Source organism: Falco rusticolus, chromosome 11 (genome assembly GCF_015220075.1).
Source record: "Falco rusticolus isolate bFalRus1 chromosome 11, bFalRus1.pri, whole genome shotgun sequence".
Taxonomy (NCBI): Eukaryota; Metazoa; Chordata; class Aves; order Falconiformes; family Falconidae; genus Falco; species Falco rusticolus.
In genome coordinates, this window is record NC_051197.1 from 28650045 (window position 1) to 28672976 (window position 22932).

Here is a 22932-nt window from a genome sequence, read left to right on the forward strand (position 1 = left end):
AGCATGGGAGACTTAAGACCAAAACAGAAGGTGAACTGAAAACTCTCACAAAGAAAACGTTTGTCTCTAATGGTTTATTGTTTCCATAATGCTTAGTATGATAAAGCTATCTTCTCTCTTGCCTTTATTTTTCGATCATGATTAGACTTTAATGTTGTTAAAGCTTATAAGTGAGTTTGAGCTACTGTCTTGTTGAAGAGAAGATGGAGCTGAAATTTTCAGTGAGGCATTGGACAGGGTTTTTTAATGTGTCTGTCATTATATGTTAACCTCTGAACTGGGACACGACGTCTGTTTTATGGCTGACAACAATTTAAAAGTATACATCTTGACATCATGGATAAAGGAAGAAGGGGGAGTGGAGAAAAAAAAGAATTAATGATGTTAGCAAATATTAGTCCCTGTATTTCCATTTTGCTCAGAAAGTGGCTGTCAGGCTTTGAGGCCGTCTGGAGCAGCATTGTCAGTGACAGCCAGTCGAGATGCGATTGTACCTTGAATCGAGCTGGTCTTTTATTGACAAATACAGTGCACTCGAGGCAGGGATGAGGATGCTCTGCTGTCTGTTCCAGGAGGAATGCGGCTTTTCTCCTGGCATTCCTGGTGACATTTGAGAAGGATAGTTCTGGGCTTAGTGGAGTTCTCTGCACCAGTCTGTGAGTGCATCGGGAGTCAGGGGAGTTGAAAATGTCTCTTAATGAGTACGTATGCTGCATACTGAAGCACGTATTTGCCCATGATTTATGCTAGCTTTGGTCAACCACATCCACATACTAAAGTTACCTGTCAAGAATAGTACTGACTTTGGTATCAGCTTTAACTGTACACGAGCAACCAAGAATCAATGGGCAAGAATTAGGGGTAAATGAGAAATTCCAGTGCCTCTTAAGGCCTCTTAATACTTCTTTACCATCTCTTTCCAGGTCTCTTACGTGCTGCTGCCTGTGCTTTGGCACTTGAGCGCAATCCTCCACGGTTTCTTCCTGTGCTGTCACAAATTCCCATTTATTCACACAGTTTTTAACTGGCAGTTTGAAGGCAACCCCCTCACACTCATGGAACCCACAGTAATTTTTGTCTTTTCTATAGCATCTCTCTTGCATGGTCCTCACTGCGGATAATACTGCTGTCATCTCTGTTGGATTCAGATTGCAAATTATGGGAGCTTGGGATCATGCTATTTCTTAACTATCATTAGTTACATGTGTATCTGCAGTGCTTTTGGACAGCGCTGCCAGCAGTGAAAGAAATTGAGCTGGCTTAATTGAGAGCCACATAGTTAATTATTAGTGCCTCTTTTAACAGAGGAGAGAGAAAATTTGCAGTGTCAGTTTTTAATTTCATTGTGGTTTGCAGGGTAGTGTGGCTTTAAACTCACTGGTTGTTATCTGTGTATATGTAGCATTTGCTTTCCAGCCTTTTTCTGTTGTAGAAATGTCAAGAGATTTGAGAAGGAAAGTGCATCTGCACCCTACCGATCCCTTCAGCCAGTATGGGCAACGAATAAAAACAGTGGTTCCTGTTAGTGCAATAGCTGCGACGCGGTTTGGAAGGAGTAACTGCTTCTGTTCCACTTCTTTCATTACCCAGTTTGGTACATCGTGCTCAGATACTGTGTGCAAATCCCTGGCAGGCTGGGTAGTACAGATATTGGAAGTGGGCAGATGAGCTCATGGTGTATAGGCAAGTTGTCAGGGGCGGCTGGAAAGAAACTAGTCTGTATCTACGTCAAGGCAGAGTTAACGTTTTGGGGAAGAAGCATTCCTTGTAGCTGGACAGATTCCCCTTGGGAAGTCCAGTGGTGATGAATGGTGGAGCCATGATGCTGTCTTTCATGGCTCTGCAGAGTCGGGGCACACATTAAATTCCGAGAGGATAGCTGACACTTTCCTGTACATTTTTCATAAACTTGTTCTACGTATCGAAGACTGTGATGGAATAAGCTTGGTTCAGCATTCATAAATTGAATATTGAGTTACCTATTTCTTTGTGAAAGAGATGAGATAAAAGCTACTTGGACGAAGTAACCTGTGTATGGATTAAAAGCCAGAGAAGTTTTTTGCCTGAGCATTTTTGGGAAGCCTTTATCGCTAAGTTTCCCGATGACCTTATGCGTACTCAATCAACGTGATTAATCTTTGGTAGAAATTCATTGGTTGTGCAAAGAAGGTGAATTTAATCCAAGAAACCTTTTTTACAGTTTCTGCCTCTAGAAAGACAAAATGTATTTTCTCAAGTGTTGTTTCTGACTTTGAAGAAAAGCAACAACCAAAAACTGTAGTGGGAAGAGATGAAAGAACATAGATTAAAAATGCTTTGTAGTTTCTGATACTGGTTGAATGACCACTGTCCCTCAATATCGAAGGAGATAGACTAGTTGTGAATATAGCTTCCTTTCATAGAAGTAACTCCTGCATGTAGTAGGAGATGATCTGAAATTAATTTTCTTTATAAGTGGTGTGGAAATAATTGATGGACAGTAAGGTTCTCTGCTAAATAATGTTTTAAGAGGGGCATTGCACTGTAAAGACTCTGAAGCCCTTTTCCTTCAGGAAGGGAGAACTTTGTGTCACCTTTTCCTCTAAATTAGAGAAAGCCTACTTGCCATAAAATAGGTTTCAAAGCCAATTTCCTTTCCATTTTTTCTCATAAAGAAATATGTCTGTGATATCTGCAAACCCAAACATTACAGCTTTGAGCAGGTACAGGAGAGCTGAAAGGTGGAACTGGTTGGCTCAAACTGGGCAGAATGTAAAAAATAAATGTATTATGGAGAAACAGTAAATTGATCTAAAACAAAAGCAGTCTAGAGATCAGGAAGACAGACAAACGGAAACAAGTTTTATTAAAAAAATAATCTAGTATCTTTGTAGGTAGAATTCTGATGAGGCAGCAATGCTTTTTGGTGTAATCAGCAATGTATTTCAGCTACTGAGAGACTACTAAAGGTTGGGACGGCTTTCCCTTTGCTTCTGATTTTGTTCACCCTGAGTGTGATAATCTCTCATCACGGAAGGCTGCAGAACTGTCCACTGACAACAGCACGTTGCAATTAATGGGCTGGTTTTATAAAGAATTCCTGCAGGGAATTGCAAACCAGTTTTGACTGTTTACCTGAAGACCAAGAAACTAGATGCCCTAGAAGAGTTAGGGCTGCCGGTGCCCTGCACCCCCTAATAGGGTCAGGCTTTCAGACAGCATGCACTTAACCCTTTCTGAAAGTCTGGCATCCATGTAAAGTCAGCCAGTTGGACATACCAAACTGCAGGATGTTTTTTTGAAAAGGTAGGCCTGAGGCTCCGTATCGATCAATCATTATTCTAATTGTTCATTTCTATTATGGTGGGAATCATTCGGAATCCTAGAGTTCCTGGGAGTAAATCATTTGGAAATGCTGCCCATTATAAAATTTAATTTTAAATCTATATTAAATAGATTTATAAAGGCAAGCTTTGCAATCTAGTAACATAACACTATGCTACCTCACAGAGGCTCAGCTTTTGGGTCCTAAGGGGCCACGGCTGGGAGTGCTGCAGAGGCCGTGCTTTGGCTGGTCGTGAGCGGGACAGCAGGACTGCCAAGCCTACCTTTCAGGTGACCTTCTGGGCCACCTTCAGAGGAGCATTGACCCGGTTTGCTGAGAGATCTATCCAGCTGCTCGGGATGGAGCAGGGTCGTGGGGTACCATCTGCCGTGAAGATGAGGCTTTCAGAGGGCTGATCCCATCTCTGGGGCAGGGGAAGGGGTGGGAGGTGGCAGAGGGGTGGCACAGGCTGGAATGGAATGGGAAACAGGATGCTGGACCAATCTTTCTTTTTCTTTCAGACAACAGAGAAGAGGGGAAAGGAAAGCAAAACTGCATTCGGAGGCCCAGTTGTCAGCTCATTATATCAAGAAGAAACAATCAGGTGATTATCTGTGCTGGACTTCAGTTAAAACCAGTGTTTTTCTAGTGTCATTTTGTTAAGATTTTTTTTTTTTAATATTGCACAAATGTGGTGGCAACTACAACAGGGTAATAAATGACAGGAAAGAACTTTTCAGGTTCATAATCATTTAAATCAATAACTGCCTGTATCATTGCCAGGTAGTAACCTTTCCCTAGCGCAAGATGTGGAGGAAGGGCAAGGCTTCCCATTTTTCAGTTATATGGCTACAAAAAGGTAATATTGGATATTTTTAATAGAAAGCTATTCAGACAGTACCTTTTTCAAATAGTTATTTCTTTACCAATACATTCATTAAGGATTGTTCAGTGAAGGTTTTAATGTTGGACAATGTTTGCCTTCAGGGAGAGTTTGTACCTTATATCAAATTAATTTCTTTCTAGCTTCTGCAGTAGACATAGCAGAATCGCATTTACTGAACTAGAATGGCTGCTATTTAAAAACTGTCAAGGTGCTAGTAGTAAGTGACATTAGCTACTGAATAAGGACAGCTGGGTTTTTTTGTTTGCTTGGCTTTTTACTGTTCTAGACTACTAATCATGGGTATAATATTAACTCCAATACCTAAATGATTGCCCGGAGGATCTTTCAGCATACAGCATCATATTTTTAGTTAAAATGAACAGTCAGGGAAGACTAAATTTTTGAGCAGTGTTTGCTGTCATGTTACAGTCACTCATTTATGTGTGTGTGATCCCATTTGTTTTTTTGAATGTCTTACATCATTTTAGCCCCAGGAAATTAAAAGATAAACACTGATTTCTCTACGTATAGCTTCCCAGGCTTGCTGAGAACTTTCCCAAAGTGTTAAAACTCTAACAGCATTTCTTTGGCTTTTTGTCACAAACTAATGAAAAATAAATCTTGAGCAGGTGGCTCCAAACCCTTTGCAAGGAGCTCAGGTAGAAATTGATATGGCTGTTCTGCCTAAGCAAATAGGGTGGCAGTTTTCTGCATGGCAGTAATGCGGACACTTCCCTCAGTGTTGCAGTCTGCTTCATAGCGAGATGGAACAGCTGGCGAGGAGTTGCCTTCTCTGCCTTATGTGGAGAGCCAACACGTCTTTAACTTGCCCCTGGATCTTGACCAGAGTTGGTCAGGTATGACCTTGGTTTAACACACTGTTTGGGGAATTATAAATAGCACTTCTGCTAGCCACAAGCTCCTTTTTCTTCCCTGCTCTGTCAGTGTAGGTCTCGGCCAACATCCTTGATCTCATTTTGACCTTGTGGTTAAATCCTGTTTGAGCTTTTGTTTTAGGAGTGGAACATATGAGTGCTGCCCAGTGTTGGTTGTTAAGTATGAGCTATGTTTAGTCTTACAGTGCTTATAGAGTCTCGGCTATCCCAAGCCTGTGACCCTTCCTGGACACAAAATACAGCACAACATAAAGGAAAAGAGAGTTTGTTCTTGTTGTCTTGACTAGTCTAAATCTTCTTGTCATATTTTTGTTTTATTTCCATGAGAACATGACTTGTGCAGGACTTGAAGATAAGTACAGTTTCAAATAGTTTTTTCCCCCCAACATACCATGAGAAACATACGTGTTGCATGTTTAGTATGATACCATTGTAGTCTTTATGAATGAGAGTGTAAGCAGATGTAGTCTCTGACACAGCTAGAATAGGGTGATTCTGCTGAAAGTGAGTTAAATGAAGTCTCCTGACTCAGCTGGCAGAATGGAAACTCACGTTAGCACAGGTTGACTTGCAGGCATCGGTGCCTTCAGCTGCAGGGTAGGAAGTGAGTGTCATAATCTCACTCACATGCAGGTTGTACAGCTTCAACTTTCTTGGTGCAGTTGCCCATGTATTCTGGCTTTTGTCTACTTTCATTCTCTTACTGGAACAGGGAATAAATGTTTGCAAGTTTAGGCACATCCCTAATGGTGATAATAATAAAAACATAGTCCTCATCAGCAAAATTGCACTGGTACCAAATTTGCAAGCAGATGAGCCAAAGGAGGGTGGCTCTGGACATTCACGTTGGCATCCGAGTTTATCTAGAGCGCGGAGTGAAATGGTTTGGTAGATACCACTCGCCTGAGAAGGGTGACACTTCTGAGGCTGAGAGTGGTTACTTACAAGAACATAAGGTTAGCATTCAGTAACACTTCAGTGCACTTGTAAATAGAATGTAGTCTTAAAAAAATAATGCATTTTCTGTAGGGGAAGAAAATGTTTAAGGGGAAAGAAAATAGCTTGAGCCAGCATAAATTTAAATACATTGATAGTTACAGGTAAGTCCCGTGCTGTAAGTTCAGTGTCTTACGTGTATGCTACCTCAAAACCTAAGATCTGAAAAAAGAAACTTTGATGCAGACTATTTTATTGACTCCGTTGTTTATGGTGGGCCTACTGAAGCTTTACAGTAAGCTTGCAACGATTGGAATATAAATGAAACCACTTTAGTCTCTGTTTCCCAGGGCTGTTGATAGGATAAATATTTTCTAGTTACAGGATCATATTAAGGCACTCAGAATAAGCAAAAAAACCCCTTATTTTGTGTACTAAAAACTAAAGCTGGAGTCCTGGATTCTGACAGACTGCTGAAAGCAATTTCTCAGCAGGCATTACTCTGCCAAACACAGCCTACTGCATGCCCTTTAGGATTCCGCTGATGCAAAGGCAGGAAAAGGCTGTCTAATTTATCTGGAGCTCGCCATCGTCACGACCTCGCCTTGCACCAGGAGATAGACGAGAATGCAAGTGCGGATTTTTGAAGGTTCACCTAAGCAGGTTCGCTTATTTTATTCTTACCAGCAGCTTTTGAACAGTTTATCAAACGGTTAACATTCTCCAGGCTGCTGCCATGTAATAGGAAGATGAGAGCTCTTGTTTTAAATAGTGCACACCACTAGTTTACCATCAGCAGTAAACTACCAAGCAAAGCAGCAATGCCATTGCTTTCAAACTGGGTGTCTTAAAATTATGCATGAATAATGCTTACATTGCTTTTGTGGAATAAAATGCTTGGGTTTTAGGGTACAAATCTGTAAATATTGGTAACTGTACTTTGTCCATACCCTCCCCTAAAGTCAGCTGGATCAGAAGTAGGAGGAACTGGGGTGGTGCAAGGGCTGATTTTGCCTTATCGCTAATTATCTCAAATGTTTCTGCTTTGAGAACAAGACAGAAAAATGGTCAGTCTGACTCACAGAAGTATGTTGCACTGATTCCAAATAAATTCAAGAGCATCCACAGAAACAGGTTATGCTGATCTAATTAAATCAATTTAGAAAGAGATTCAGTTAAATCAGTGCAATTTGTGTGTTCATAGATCAATCCTCAAATCAGGAGAAGGTCTCTTGAGCTAATGAGGTGTAGCAGTTATTTACTTTGGGGTGCTGGGCACTGGTCATCAATTAGGAGTCATTAATAAACCCTGGCAATAAAGAGCTCAAGTGCCCCCAGTGACTAATGGGGAGCAGTTGCAGAATGTATTAGCGTAGTGCTCTGCCTCTGTGTTTCTCTGCAAATCACTTATCTCACTTCGGGCATTACATAAAAATAACGCATGCTGATGATTGAGGATGGGACTTGGAGGTTCCCTGGGATGGAAGGATTTAGAAATTGTCTGTGATTTCAGGCTGGGTATAGTGGTGGGGTTTTTTACTGCTACATAAAGCTTTATGTCTCTTTTCTGGTCTTATTACAAGAACAAAAGCAGTAGTAGTTGAGCTCTTTCATGATCAAATAGCTATAATTACAGTTTCACAAACCTGGGAAATGAGCAGTGAGATGAGGTTGACTGATGTGTCACCAATATAAATCTACTCTGAGACACAAACTGAGAGAGATGCCAAAAATACCATAGCATTGGAAAATCAACTTTGAAGTTATTTTTCGGGCAGTTTTTTTTCACGTGGGGGCGCGGGGGAGGCAGTTTCTAAGCGTTTCCAGCAAACGAAAGCATTGACTTGGCAGGTGGAGAATGCGAAATAACGTTGCCAAACATCCGTGTCCCTTTCCACTTCCACTGGAGGAGCCCTCCTGCTTCCACACAGCCTTGGCATGTTGGCATGGGAATGACATCCACGAGTCAGCACGGAGGCTTCTGCCATCCCAAGGGATTGCTGAAGAAGCCCTTTTCTGGGAGAAACTTTCACCCTTTCCCATAATGCTTGGGAGCAACCCCAGTCACCAGTGGGGCTCTGTTTCGGATCGGGGTGCAGAGAAGGCATCCCTTGTATTCAGGAGCCTGCCTGATGCCATGTAATCTATCAGAATTGTATTAATCCCACTAACGCAGCCGCCATCTGGACCTGCTGCTGGGCCGGCTTGCGCGAGCCCCCGTGATGGATGGCCTCGGGAATTGATTAGTTGTTGTGCGAGACAAATGAACTGTTTTGGCAGAAAATACCAGAGGTCGCTGCGTGTGGTCAGGCACAAAGGCTGCTGAATTTTAAAGAGCTGCTTCCAGCATCCATTGCAAGGATACCGCTTCAGAGCGCTGATGGCTTTTGAGACGAGCCCAGCGCTCCCGAGCACAGTTGTGGTTTTGTTCTCTCCCTCCAGTCCTGCTTTTGGGAACTCCAGCACTGGAAATGAGTGCAAAGCTGCAGAGATGTGGGAGCTGGCATCCTTGCCATGTTGGGAATTACGGGCCCGTGCCGGTATCATGCGTGCATTTGGGTGGCCGCGCCGCAGATGTCTGTCACTCGTGTGGATGCTGGGCTGTGCAGTCCCTGCGGAAGAGCTTTCCCAGTGGTGCGGAGCCTGAGCAGCCCGCAGCGTGCTCAGCCATGGCGTGTCTCAAACAAAACACCTGTGAGTCCAGGCAGCTGGGGTTTGGGTTTTTTTTTCAGGTCAGTGTTGTTTAGAAATGGATGCTCTTTTGGTGCTGTTTAGCCGGCAAGTCTCTGACTTCCAAGATGATTGCCAAGTTTATTGCTTCCCCCGCTTTTTATTGTCCCCGGAGTGGTGACCCTTGGGGCTTTGCTTTGTTGTGCAAAGGGCCATCTTTGCCAAGGCCCACTTTACCTTTGGGAGAGCGCATCCTTCGGTGACGGTTCCTATTTGGGGGTTTTCAGGGCCGCCTCCTCTCCAGCGCTGCCGCTAATCTACCAAAGTGCGTGCGGCGGCGCGGTGACGGGTGGGGAATTGGATGACACATGTCTCGCTATGTCCCGGCAGCTCTCGGAGGACAGCATGCGAGTGTGGCAGCAAGTGGGCAACACTTCCCCTGGGATGGCCTGCCGGTTCAAAATAAACTTGAGTTATGGATTTATTCAGCTTGTAAAACCTCAGCTGGCATAAATAATTGAGAAAGCAAAGATTTGTCTGTGGTGCATACCTTAGGGACCCGCTCCTGCCTCCCTCCCTCCCACCACCCTTTCTTATGAAAATGATCCCAGTTGCACTGATAGATAATAACAACACCAAGCAATTAAAAGCTATGGGTGGCTGGAGAGAGGAGAAAAGGTTCAGTTAATGAGCTTTTCCTCTTCCTGTGCCCAGGAGAGCCTCAGAAGTGACGAGGCGATTAAAGCGAAGAGATAATTATAGATTATGTGAAAATGGGTCCCTTGGGGGCCGAGGGCCTTGACATAAACAGTAAGTGTTGCGAGTGTCTCTCAGCTCCCCGCACGCTGCCTGCTCCGCTCCGCCGCGCTCCTGCTCGCTTAGCAGCGCCGTGCCAAGCAGACGGGCGAAGCCACCTGTTAGCGGCACCCAGGGCCGCTCTGCTGCGGGGCCACTGGGACATGGCTTGGACCAGCCCCGGGAAAAGGGGAGAGGATGCCCAAAGTAGCACCCGATCGCAGCCCTCTTCCCAGAGCTCTGTGCTGGAGGTAACCTGCGAGGGGGGAGGAAGGGGACAGGGCAAACCTGGAGGATGCTCTCTGCGCGAGGGTAGAATGTCTGAATTTCAAGTCTTTTTTTGTGCCCTTTGTCATGGCAGTTCTCAGTGTCTGCTTAGAAAGCAAGGAGCCTTACAGCACTCCAGGTAAGAAGGAAGTGAAGCCTGATTAACTGGCAGCAGATCTTTTCCATCAGCTGTTTAAAAACTGTTGGCTCAACACGTGTGTTGGACAGCATATGAAGAAGGCTTGTGAAGCCTTCCAAGCTTGGGGAGAGGTGGCTTCATTTAAGTTCTTCCACATCCTTTTATTCAAGGATGGAGAAAGCTGCCCATGTGTTACCTGCAGGCAACAGATACGCTTCAGCTCAACGTTAAATCAGAATTAGCATCTCTTGCTGGGAATGGGGGAGAGCAGATGAAAATACCTTTGGGGGCTGAACATGTGTCAGCAAGGGAGAAGAGAAACCCTTCTGGCCATCCTCAGAAAATAGATGTAAACACGTTCACTGCCTTTACTGACAGTCAGGTGGTTGCTGGCTTGAAGACTCTTTTTTAGCTCGACAAAAAGAGCCAGTGCTTCTATGTCACACAATCTGACATGAAAACAAAACTGCATCTGAGTCTTCCTTGTAGCAACAGGTTTTAAATAATTGTGCGTATCTCCATGAGACTGCGTTTCATGGTCTTTCACATCTGAAGATGCCTTAAGTGCTGTATTTTTACGTAAACTGAGATTTTTCTGAAAACTGATAGAAATGCTTTGGGTCATGTACCGCCACCACCACCCAACATTACCTGAGCAGTGTCTTTGCAGTCTTACTTACTTTTGCATTTCTGATGTGCTTCTGTCTGGGTTTAGATTGTTTCTACTGGTTTCTGGGCCTTGCTGTGGACTCTTACTAGTTTTATGCGGAGTGCAAATTCCTGCTAGGAACCAGTTTGATATAAACACTGCATCCTTTTTGTTTTCTTGTAGCTACTGCAGTGGAGGGATTATTCAATATGTACACAAACACATGTGAAATAAAGGGGAAATAAAAACCAACTGAGCTCCAAGGCTTTCAGGCTGTGTTTTGTATTTGTCCTGTGTGGGTTTGAATGCAGAGTCAGCAAATAAGAATAACTTGTCTTGATTCCATTCACACCATTCAAGTGGAGCTTTTTCCCCAATATTGGTCCCTCCAAAAATCTGGTTTTAACTCCTTTGAGTTCTTTTCTCAGTTTCCCTTCTTGGTTTTTGGCACGCAACTAGATCAAATTGTTTTAAATGTCTGGAGTGCGGCTCTGCATGGCTATTTTGTTTGCAGGTGGAATGTCTTCATTACAACTGCATGGGCTTTCCTCAAATTATTCAGGAAAGGGCTTATTTCTCTTTGTTAATATTTATAGAACAGTTGGAGATAATACAGGCTAAATATTTTTTTAAAGGGGCATTGGGAGTAGAGGAATGGTTTAAAGCTTGAGAAATAAATGCAGAGCTGAAAGATGAAATTTCCCAAAACCTTCTCTTAAGGTGGGGAAATTGCTATTCTGGATTAATTCCATTGTGGAGACTTCTGGAAGGAAAGTGGCTTTTTGGAAGGGGGATATATAGAGTATTTGCAGAGGTGGCTATTCCAGAAAAGCTAAATCATATCCAAATAGCTGTGTCAGGTCGTTTCCCCTTTACAGACTATAATTTCCTTGGGAAAAGACGGTAAAGGTCTTGTCTGGAAGCTGCAGTGGGAAGATGGCCTGGGTTTGGTACGTCAGCGTTAACGTGTCATCTCTCCGCCGGTTCAGGCCCTGCAGCATGCTCCCCGTGGGGCACAGTCAGTTGCTTTATCGCTGCCGTGTACCTTCTGACACCTCCAGTGCTGCCGAGCGAGGTTGGCAGGGCTGAGCCACCCAGGCTCTGCAGCACGTGGAAGTGCCAGTGCCCAAGCTGACCGGGTGGCATCACTGCTGGGGATGGAGGGCACAGCCAGAGCTCCTGGTTGTGACATGGCAAAGCAGCCGAGAGTAACTGAGGATGGTTGTGGGCTCCTCTAGCGGGGAGAGGCTAGGCTCTGCTCTGATGTTAACAGGAGAGTGATCTGTAATAAATGAAGTGCGTGACTGTGCAATGGGAAAAAAGCTGCTGGAACCAAGTTACTGTACAGTGTTGTCTGAAAAGCAGCTTCACCCAAAGGACTGCTTTCAGCAGCCCAGGGTGTGTTTGAGAGGTTGGACTAACAAGGTAGGACTGGAGGGACTTCCCAGCATATCAAATCAGCCCTTGTTAGTAGGGGCAGGCACGTCTCATGACCTCCATCATGAATCTGTCAAGCTCCATCTCGAGCAATATAAGCTTTTGCCTTTTCTAATCCTACCATGAGATTCTTTTTTTCTCCAGAATTCAAAGTAATTGCATCTAAAGCATGCGGTGATCTGTTTCCCAGGAGCTTGTGTGTAGTGAGTGGACAAGACCTCCAACAAATAAGTTCATGAGAACTGGTTAAGAAACTGGAAGACCCCTGTAATGTGCCTAGGCCTAAACATGGAGTGTGAAATCTTGTGCAGCAGCCAGCTCTTCACTAGAAAGGTGCAACTCTTGTCTGAAAGGACTGTTTGCATACCAAGAATAGGGGTGATATGCAGGACAATGGTGCTACTAATGGAGCAAGGTGAGAGAGATCAGAGGAGGTGACTTCTTTGGAGAAAGCAGCATTCCACTCAGCTGGACTGACTCAGCTGGACTGACTCTTGACTTGAGCTGAGTATCAGCACTTTTTCCCATCTTTTGCTGGCACTGAGGAAGGAAACAGATGCTTGAGGTCTGAGGAATTAGAGTGTAACTGTAAGCTAGATGCAGAACAATGAAAGATGAAGTCAAAGCTGTGTCATGGAGCTCTGCCTGTCCTGATGGGAGCGGGGGATGTCATCTTGGTGACATAGGTATTTTCTTTTTTGGGGGACTGCAGGTCAAACAGCCTAACTTTCTCTTTGCAACCTGTTGCTCAGAAATGCAAATAATGTTTAGACTTTACTTTTGCTTGGTCTGATGCTTTTCAGCTTGTGAGGTTCAGGAGTGGTGCAAATGAATAGGAGGGGAGTACTGCTGCCTTTTAGCACCAGGGGATGGGTTCTCAGTGCCCCATTGCATTGCAGAAGCTGTTCTGTCCTGCCCAAAAGACTCACAGCAGAGCGACCTCCCTACTGGGTCTGACCTGCTCCAGCAACTTCCCATTTTGATGAGGAATTTCCTTTGAGGCTGTCAGGTCTGAGTCCTGCTGAACTTCCAGACTGTCTTAAGCTAAGGTGATTGAAAACTGAGGATGTTGTGAGAGCCAGCTACTTTGTGTTTAACTCCTGCGAAGCTGCCAAGTCCCATAATAATGCTGATGGATTCATTTGAACCACCATTTTCATCTGGAAACTAGAGAGGGTAGTATGTGGGTTTACTTCCAGAAAACTAATGACCTCTCTACTTCTTCCTAGCAACACAGTTCTATCAGTGTATCTATACCTAAAGTTATTATTGTAAAACTGCCTCATGCTAGTATGGCATAGCCGCTTTTCCATAGAAAAATTGGCTGTGTAAGAAACTTTCCACTGGCATACCAGCACGGATGGTAGGAGAGTTGTACTTTCTCAGCAGTACAGGTGTCAGTAACTTCCCACCATTAGATAGGTGAGTGCAGATTTATACAGCAAGATAAATATGTCTTGGTTCTGCTCTGTCCGTTTGCTAAAGATTCCTACCACCTGCTTTTTTAACTGCCACAAAGCACTGTAGCTCCAGTCACTCATACAAAGCTCTTTTGTAATGTTTTAAGAATCTGTGAAAGGTCTTAACTTCGTTAGAGATTCTGTTTGGTTGGCTGCTGAGAACAGAAGTTTCACTGTAGAGCTTTTAGCTCTAGAAGAAGCTATGGGTGTAACTCAAGCACCTGTGATACCACAACCTGATCTTTCTGCCCCCAAGCAGACCTAAGCGAGCGCACACCGGTGTCCTGGCACGTGCTGGTCCCCCTGCTTACACCAGCCTGCTGCTCTCGGCGGCAATCATGGTCAAGCTTTGTCTTAACACTGTCAACGCAAAGAGGAGGAGTGCAGTTGGGTCACTTGCAGGCTGGTGAATAAAAACCAAGCCCTGTGGTCAGGCAAACACCAAAGATGTCATAAATCCCTGGACAATTAGTTACCGAAGAGTACCCGATAATAGCAGGCACCTGTTTTAAAGCCACCAAAAGAAAGTATTTGCCCACTTCTCACCCCTTCAGACACAGAATATGAAGTTGTAGAGCTTGTCCTTTAGAGAGGCCAAGAGTATGACTGGGTTAAAGAGCAGAACAGAGTGGAAAAAAGACCTAGAAGAGGCTAATAAATATGCTTATCTGGATGCAGGTTCTAGCTCCAGAAATCCTTAAACCACAGAATTTCTGACACTGGGAGGATCCAGCTGGGGACAGATTTGCTTTGCATGTGTCCCTGTTTCTTCTGCTTTTTTTCTCCAAGCTACTGTTAGTGGCCACTGTCTGAGATGGATGGCATCAGAAGGGTCTTTGGTCTGACCCAGGGTGGCTGTTACAAGTCTGTATAGTAGGGAGAAGAGCAGCTTTAGCCTTTTATCTTCTGTAGGATTGCAGTGATTTATACCAGGACTTGAATATGGGATTTGCTGGCTAGTTTTAAGGACTTCTTGTGCCAATTCACAGGAATAAGCTGACTTTTGTGCTGGCCTAATACTGTGAAAAATAACCTTTGTTTTCTAGGAACCAGGATCTTTTGTCTCTTTAACTTGGGGGGGGGGGGGGGGAAATACTATTCTGTGTGTGCAATACTAAGTGTTTCAGTCCAATGGTAGTATTGGAATGTCCGTAGCAAAGTTAGAGCATATGATGTGCATGTGGCCTTTGTATTGTTCAGTAACACAGCGCTGCTTTTGCTTTTGTTTCCTGAATAGGGAAGAGGACAAGAACATTTTTGATTACTGCAGAGAAAACAACATTGACTATGTAACCAAAGCCATTCAATCAAAAAAAGTGGATGTGAACGTCACAGATGAGGAGGTATGGACAAAAAGATAAAGACCATCAATCTGCTAACTGTTTTGTGTATTAATTCAGCACCACTCCTTTTCAAAGTTGCCTGGTTAGGATTGTTATAACAAGGAACCACAACAGTTGAACAAACACTTGGTCGTTGAGACAATCTGTTTGAAAACAGCTTTCCCCTGGATTTCTAGTAGCGTGGATGTACTAATAGTTGTGCTGTAGCATATCATAAACTTACTTTCTATGTTATTTTCAGCAATATCAACAGCCACATGCAGAATAAGATGCAAATACTTCCCTTTGCCCACCTTGTACACTAAATGTGGTCAAACAGAAGTATAAAGTGAAGGAAATGGCTTTTTTGACCCAGGAACTCTGTTCATGGGTGAAGTAGGACTTCTGTCATTCCATCAGCTTGTCGTCATTCCCAGGTGGAGGGAAAATGAGTGAACACTGCCTTTCCAGCTTCACAAAAACAGTGACGTTATCCAGTCGTTCTCTGCTCATCAAACTCAAAACACCATAGGGAGATAATGCAGCCATTGCTAGAAACATCAAGAAAAATGTAAGTGTCTAGTATTGTGAATTGGCTTGATCCTTTTCTTGGTAAAAGTAAACGGCTGGTGTGGGCAGTTTCCTGTTGATCCTTCAGGAAATCCAGCAATACCAGCTTTATTGCCTTGGTTTCGATGCTTGCATGCTGCCACCTAGCCCTGCTCATGGTCCATCATATCTACAGCTACTTTTGCCCGCTGCTTTTCAGCACATTGTGTTTTGGTGAACAGATGAAGTGCTTACACATTCATAGACTGAGACGCCACAAATTCAGTTGGGTTCTCCTGTAGCTCTAAGCAGATTTCTGCCCTCTGAGCCATGACAGCCCCGGCTGGGGCTCTGAATGCTGATGGCAGGGCCTTTTATTATTAATCAGGAATTCATGTGAATTAATTTTCATAAGAGAGGAGGGAGGGTGTTCATGATCAGAGTTGGAATTTCACATCATAAATTCAATGAACTGAAACTGTCATGTGCCAGTGCCATTACTGAGCTCCATCCCTCCTTCTGCCGATCACAGGTTACGAAAGTAAATGTCCAGGGCAGTCCCACAGAATACAGCTGGAGTCCTTTCATTAATAAAAGCTCATTTTGGAGATCACACACTTGCAATAAGTGTATAATAGCATCACGTTAGCACTGCTTCATTTCCACTGGCAAGATGCTCTTTGGTAGCAGTGTTCAGCTCATACCTTCCTTTGTGTTCAGGCAACAAATGTGCTTGGTTTTAGCCAAAGAAATTTTGGTTGTTTTTTTTTAAAAAAAACACAACAAAAACCAAACCAAAATATTTGGTGAAAGATGGCTGAAATATTCTTGTACTCTAACAACTTAAATACTTAGAGTTGGATCTGAAAACTGCCAGGCGACATTCTCTTTGGGAGTTATCTGTGAGTCTCTGGTGTAGGAGGAGACTTGTTTCTGAACTAACGGATATTAGCACTTGACTGTTGGCTGGGCATGGAATTGCTTCAGCACACATAGGAGCGTTTTGAAAACCCTGCCTACCTGTGAAGCGTTCATGGGAAGATTCCCACTGGTGCAAAATTCCACCATAGATGAAAGTCTGACAGCCTCGGTGATTCTGGCTTGCCCCAGCAACTGCTCAAACAGGGAAGTAAGAACCTTTTTCTAAAAAGCATACCAAAAAGAAAAATCTGAAAGAAACACTTATTTCATGTTACATTAAGGAGCTGAAACCATTACCAATGTTGTTTGGTATCCAAATGTGTGCTTCACAGTCTGGAGGGTAGCTTATTTTCCAGTATCATGCAGGTTGGTTGATATTTCAGAACCCATTTTAGACTAGACATAACCCAGACCGAGCCTTTGGCAGAATGAAGTGTATGCAAGCATAATCTTGTATTTTTTATTAACTGTTCTAGTGTTACCATATAAATACATCCTGCCAACTCCAGAAGATGCCTCTGCTAGCCCTCTGGACATAACTCACGCTGTCAATCCTTTGATTTAAATGCATATAAATTTAAAATGGCAGCAGTGATGTGTACGAAGAGTTAACTTGTTATGAAACAAAATCTACTGAAGCACCAAATAGTCTCATGCTAAACTGCAAAGACTAGGCTCAGGCTTTCCTTGTACAGTAAAGACTTGACTAAGGTTGTAAGGTGCTTAGATTTTATTTCTCTGTGATACATTAGTACTGCAACTGTATCCCTGCATTTTGTGCAAACCTGAAATACGTTAGCAAAAGGAGAAAAGGAAAATGAAAATGTAAAATGGGGACAAGCCAACTTCCTCAAAGCAAAAGGATTTCAGAAAAGGCAGTAAAGTCTCAGGGGTTGAGATAGGTGCACTAGGCAGCTTTCATAGCCTAAGTGTCTTTTCCCTGCAAGAAATAAAGATTGTTGTGTACAGCATTCAAGCCAGCTTACCTGCTAACAGTTTGGATATAATAAACTTCAATTTAGAATTAAACAAAGAATCTAATGGCAGTAATCATGTACAAGTTTCCATTTACTGTGTCTAAATTGCCCAGAGTTCAACAGAATAGCTTGCATTCACTTAGAAGAAGTAGCCCAGACTAAAACAACCCGTTTCTCTTACATATGACAGCAGGACTAATGAAATAAAAAATGGACTGTGGCTGTGAAGTCACCACAGGCATGTCCTCGTAGTGTGGGTTGCTTGCTGCCTTTTTGAGAATGGTGTGTCTTCAACTTTTAACAAACTAGAAGCTGCTGAAAGGCATAGATGAGTTGCTTTGGTAATTTGTGCCAGGGGCTGTGGAGGTTGTAGATAGATAATATTTTTTTTAATTGCTGGAGAAATCCCAGTAAACAAACATGTTACCTGTGTGCAGTAGTTAAGCCCTTGCCAAAACTTTAATGAAAGGCATCTGAAATAATGCTCGCTTAGCCCCCGATCCTTGTGCTTTTGAGACAGGAAGTGCCAAATTGGTGCCAGCTTGCCAAGAAAAGGCCGGGGGGGGGGGGGGGGGGGGGGGGGGGGCGCGGAATGGGATTGAAGAAGTATCATGTTCTCCTGATTTACAGGCTTACTCCCACTAGAAGAACTTCCCCAAATGTTTCAGAGCTCTGAAAGCGATTGGCTTCCAAATCAAATCTGAAGTTTACCTGTATAATTGCAACAATGGCCCTTCCATTCACTGTTTTTGCTATCACAGGGGGAAGCAACCAGTCTATATATCTCTCTTCTTAATTACTGGTAATAAAACACTTGCCACAAGTTAGAGTGGCTTTCATTACTATACAGCCATTACAGCTGCAAGCATCATGCCTAGAAGTATAGCTTAATATTGTAGCACATCCATTCAGTTTGGCTTTGTTCTCCTCTTTCTCTGCACTGGCTAATTGATGTGAAAATCATTCCCATCCGTTTGTCTGCTGAGACTCGGCATATCTGAGACAAATCCCTGTCCTGTGCTTTGTTTGTGAACACCCTGTGACTTGGAGCTGAGCAAAATTGATGTGCTGTTGGCTTGAGAAACCGCTGCAGAAGCTGGCCAAGCTGGCAGTGGTTATCCAAGCAAAGCACAGAAGATTTAAGAGGCAGGGTTAGTGCACTGGGGCTATTTTTATGCTTTTTTTTATTAAATACTTCAAAGGTGGGGGAAAATGCATCCTCTCAAGTAACTTCTGTGACTGCAGTTGTGTTTGAATTGCACGGAGGGATTACCTTGATGTTTGGTTGCATTTAGTCATACCTCACTACTGCAGTGCTTTCCTATGTGCAATTATTCGTGTTGCTTCGACTCTCTTACTGCTTAATGAAATAGTCATATGGGAAGTGTTTTGGGAAAGCTCAGTCTGTGGCTCTTAGATTTCTGCTATGTTATTATTTAACCACATAAACACATGTTACGTATGCTGATATAAAACAGCAACTGTGCAGAGTAAAGAGTTTTTCAACACACATAGGTGATACCCATGCTATACAAAGAGTTGGGTTGTACCTTCAGTGTAAGTTTGTCTTATTGTTGAGGTTTGTTTTAAGGAAGACATGGGACACAAGTGGACTTTGTAGTTGTATAGCTGCTTAAGTACCTTAGGTAGAACTCCCGAGTGATTTAATTTGGCTGATACTATGCAAACAGTAGTGAATATTATCTTGGTTTAAATACAAGTTCCTTAGGAATGCTTTTTGTTACGTAGTAAGTAGGCTGAAATTCTTCTGCAGATATTTTTGCTTCCACATGAAATTGTGTGCTCTTGCGCAGAAGATCTCCGAAGTCCCTTACACCCTGTGTTTAGGGTGTAGCACGCTGCAAGGATGCAGACATTTCTTGCATGGAATGTGTCAGCTTTTTAATAGTGAACAATTACAATACAGAGCCATTTAAGACACTATTTAGAAAATATTGTATCCATTTAGAATTGCAGAGAAAATATATAGGTAAGCAGAGTGTAATTACCCAAAGTGGAATTGGCCCAAGAGTTGAAATCCATACTCCTGCAAATAGCACGAGGAGATTTTTAATGACTATAGATGATCACGCTTCACTTTCTTGTCTTGTTCAAAAGGCAACTTTTGCAGCAGAACCAGCCTTCCAGTGTCAGGGGACAAGACCGACTGCACCGTGGTGCAGTACCCCCTGAGCTGACAAAACTGGCAGCACCATCTCTCCCAAACTGTTGGTTTTCCATCGTTGGTCTCAGCCAAGTTCAGCACCAACAAGACGAGATTCTGCTTGTCCAGAGACAAACGCAAACCAACATATTTTAGCTACTAAGCTGTAATGTGCATTTTGATATAAAGGATAGAAGTACCTTTATATGGTTGTGTAATTGCGCAATAATTACAATTGTGTAATGACAGTGTTATTCCTCTACACATATATAAAGGAAACTGAAATCATCTATTGAAGCATTTATTTCTGTTGTGCATATTGCAAATAGCGCTTCTTTCTTTTGAAATAAACCTGTGTGGCGCAAAAAAAGTTGGTATTTATCCAACCAGAATCCTGTCTTAAGTAATTACCAGTCCAGAGATGAGTTAAGGATGCTAAAGATGAATTAAAGATCTTTCCACGTTTACCAATTGTTTTAAATTGTACCTCTTTCCTCCTTTTAGACTTTGATAGTGGTGTTGAGTGCAAGAACATTTAATTAATTAATTAAGTGCCCCATGGATGTCATCAGTGCTTCCATGTAAAGTAATTTTCAGAAAATTCATTCTAATTCAAGGTTAATTAGTGAAACATTAAAATTATGTGTTACAAAAATTAATTACTTGCTGGGTCAAAAAGTGTGTTAAAAAGCTTAATGCCTTGTGTCTGACATTGCATTTTCTGACTGAAAATCATGTTCTGCCTCTGCTGCCCTGCCCAAGAACATCCCCCAGAAGCAGCGTGAGCTTCCGTTGCAGGTATCTTCTGCCCCTCCTGCTGCTTTGGCACCGGGGTCAGGAAATTTGGCTCACAGTTCCCATTAGCAGATAAATGAGTTGCTCACCTCGTTCCCCACTGCTCTGTTGAGAGATTTATAACCAGGCGGGGGCTAGTTTAACTGATTTTATCTGTGAAGGTCTGTGGTTGTTTTCTGTAGCATACTGGAAAACGCAGGTCAGCCTGACAGTGTCCCAGCTGGGGGGTGGTTTCCTGGTTGTCTGCAGGGTGATTTCCAAGGAATCCCCTGCAAACATCCACATGCCATCCTAAATCAGGAGAGACTGATAGTAACAGTCTAATTTACTAAGGTACATGGTAAAGGAGAAAACCTTCTATCTCAAACTGCTTTGAGCAGCTTTTCTCTTTGGAGCTGCCAATACATAAAATCTGCAGTTTGTAGCAAATGCGTTAGAACTGCGTGTTCAAACTGTTAGTGCTTTGAATGCGTGTTTGCATTAGAAGAGGATTAGCACTCCAGCCTCAGCACAGGGCTGTACCAGTCTATGAAACCGTACCCCAGCTCTGCTGTGATGTCCTGTTGCAAAAACAAGCATTACCTTTCACAGGCTTGGCTGTTTCAGCCCAGAACCAGGGCAGCCGGCACCCATGAACCCAACCCCAAAAGCTTGGCTCCACTACTTCCGAGGCCAGCTGGGGTTTCAGATGTGCATGTCAGCCCTCAGAGGGGTCCTTTGCTACTTCCCATGTCCTTCACAGCAGGAAGAGCTGAACTTCCACTGCATCCCTTCCCATGGCGGCAGGGAAGTGCAGTGAGACTTCAGGTGTGCAGAGACTTAGAGAAAGGGGATGGGAAGAAAACTGCAGAAATTTGGGAGGGACTGGAGGCATGGCTGCAGCAGCCTGTGTTGTAGAGCTGAGAGGGGGGCTGGTCGTGGGCGATGCCTGCCCAGGCACCCAGTTTTAATCTTAAATCACAGCGGAGGCAGGGCCTGTGAGTTGAGCATTTTGGACCTGCCAGAGGAATGAGCTTTCAGGGACTTGGCATCCCAGTGACTTCGGGTAAGATTTTTCAATGCTGCCTTGCTTGGAAGGTGTTGCTCCCAGAAAAGTCAGAAGTGTCAAAATCCTAAATCTGTATAGGAGAACAAATCATGCCATGGCTCCTGCTTGTCATGCTTTGCTGTTTTTGCCCTCTAAATTTTTTGCTGGCTTGTGGGTTTGATGCTAAATTTATGAAAAATCAAATTGTGTGTCAGTTTTAACATTTCTAGCATTATTTTAAGTCCAAATCAGGAGCAATAGTATGTTACAAACATTATTGTAGGGGGTTTTTTTAAAGTTTGTGTTAATTTTGTTATTGATACTCAATACTTAACAGCAGGGCTGTGATTCTCTGTGCTTTGGGGTTTTTGCTGGCTGTGTTAATTTTCTCCTGGATGTTGCAGGGCCGGGCTCTGCTCCACTGGGCGTGTGACAGAGGACACAAGGAGCTGGTTTCAGTACTGTTACAGCATGCTGCTGATGTTAACAGCCAGGTAAGAAAGGAATAAAAGCCTGAATTTGATTGATGTGTTACGGAGCCTCCTGCCCGAATGTTTCGTGTGAAACTGAATTCCTCTAAAACTCCATAGTGAGTTCTCTCGGGGCTCTTAGCACAGAGAAGAACATCCAAAAAGGTAACCTGGGAAAAATAGCAGAATTTGGTTGCGTGAAATACGTAGTCTTAAGGGATGTTTTCCAATTCTTGCTGAAACTTCTTCCTGCAGTAAAGTTTTTTGATCAGCTGGCTGTGGCTTCCAGTGTGACTCGTGGCACTGACGGCAAGAGGAATTCCCTGCGTACAAGGTGTTTGGTAGCTTCCTATAGAAAGTGCATTCTCCAGTGTAATTGTTGTAGCACTACAGTCTCAGCAGAACTCTGTGGACTAATGGAAAGAGAATCCCACTTTGCCTAGCAGAACAGCATCTGATAAATGCCTCTTTTCAGCAGAGCACACCGCAGGGGTAGGTGATGTTTCAGGTCACAGCGTGGTGGCCATGTGACAGCTGTAGTTGGGTCTCGGTGCTGACTGACGGCAAAGTCAAACAGCTGACACCATTTCCATCCCCACATACCTACCTCACCCCCTTGGGGGTCACCATTTCTAGCACAATTCGACTTAACATAAAGCAGCAGCTTTTGAGCCACTGCAGTTTGTAGCCCGTGTGTCTGAGCTTAATTAGCAGCAGTTTTAGGGTACCGTAGTAGACCAGGCTGTGAACTGTGCTGCTTCAGCAAACGCTTTGCAAGTGGTTCATTCCAGCCAGCCAGCTTGAGTCTGCCTGCGCCTGTGAGTCAATGCTCCTAGTTTTGTCAGCTTGTTGTAATTAAGGGCTGACCTGTGTAAATGTGATCGTGTTCAGAAATAATTGTTCAACATATTTCTGTCAAATTATGATTGACTGCTTTTTAGCAGTGTGGCATTTACTGGCTTTGCTCTTCTGCCCAGTCTGGCCATAGATACACCTCTGCTGACAAATTTGCTAACTCTTACCAGTGAGATCTTAAGCAGCGTTGTGATAAATGCTTCAGGAATTTGTAAGAGGTGGCCCTTAAGCACGGTTGCAATCTGATGGCTGATCAGCAGACCGGTGGTGTTCACAGGCTACAAATAGCGGAGTTGGTATTTACACACACATGAAATTGTCATTAAAAAGTCTTTCTTGCCCTTGTCTGGGCAGAATTGCTAGTGGGATGAGTATTAGGAAGCAGGGCTCTGCAGTAGCTGGTGAGAGATGTA

The 22932-nt window shown here is 43.5% G+C and overlaps 1 protein-coding gene across 5 annotated transcripts in view; it reads left to right on the top strand.

The window, feature by feature from the left end:
• Positions 1 to 22932, top strand: part of ACBD6 (acyl-CoA binding domain containing 6) — an 87765-nt gene that overhangs the window by 22861 nt on the left and 41972 nt on the right. For 4 of the 5 annotated variants that reach the window (XM_037404144.1, XM_037404145.1, XM_037404147.1 and 1 more), the window contains exons 4-6: positions 3826 to 3908; positions 14677 to 14782; positions 21599 to 21688. In XM_037404144.1, coding sequence (XP_037260041.1) covers positions 3826 to 3908; positions 14677 to 14782; positions 21599 to 21688 — 279 coding nt within the window. The remainder of the gene's footprint in view (positions 1 to 3825; positions 3909 to 14676; positions 14783 to 21598; positions 21689 to 22932) is intronic. The other variant, XM_037404146.1, reaches the window with a different exon arrangement.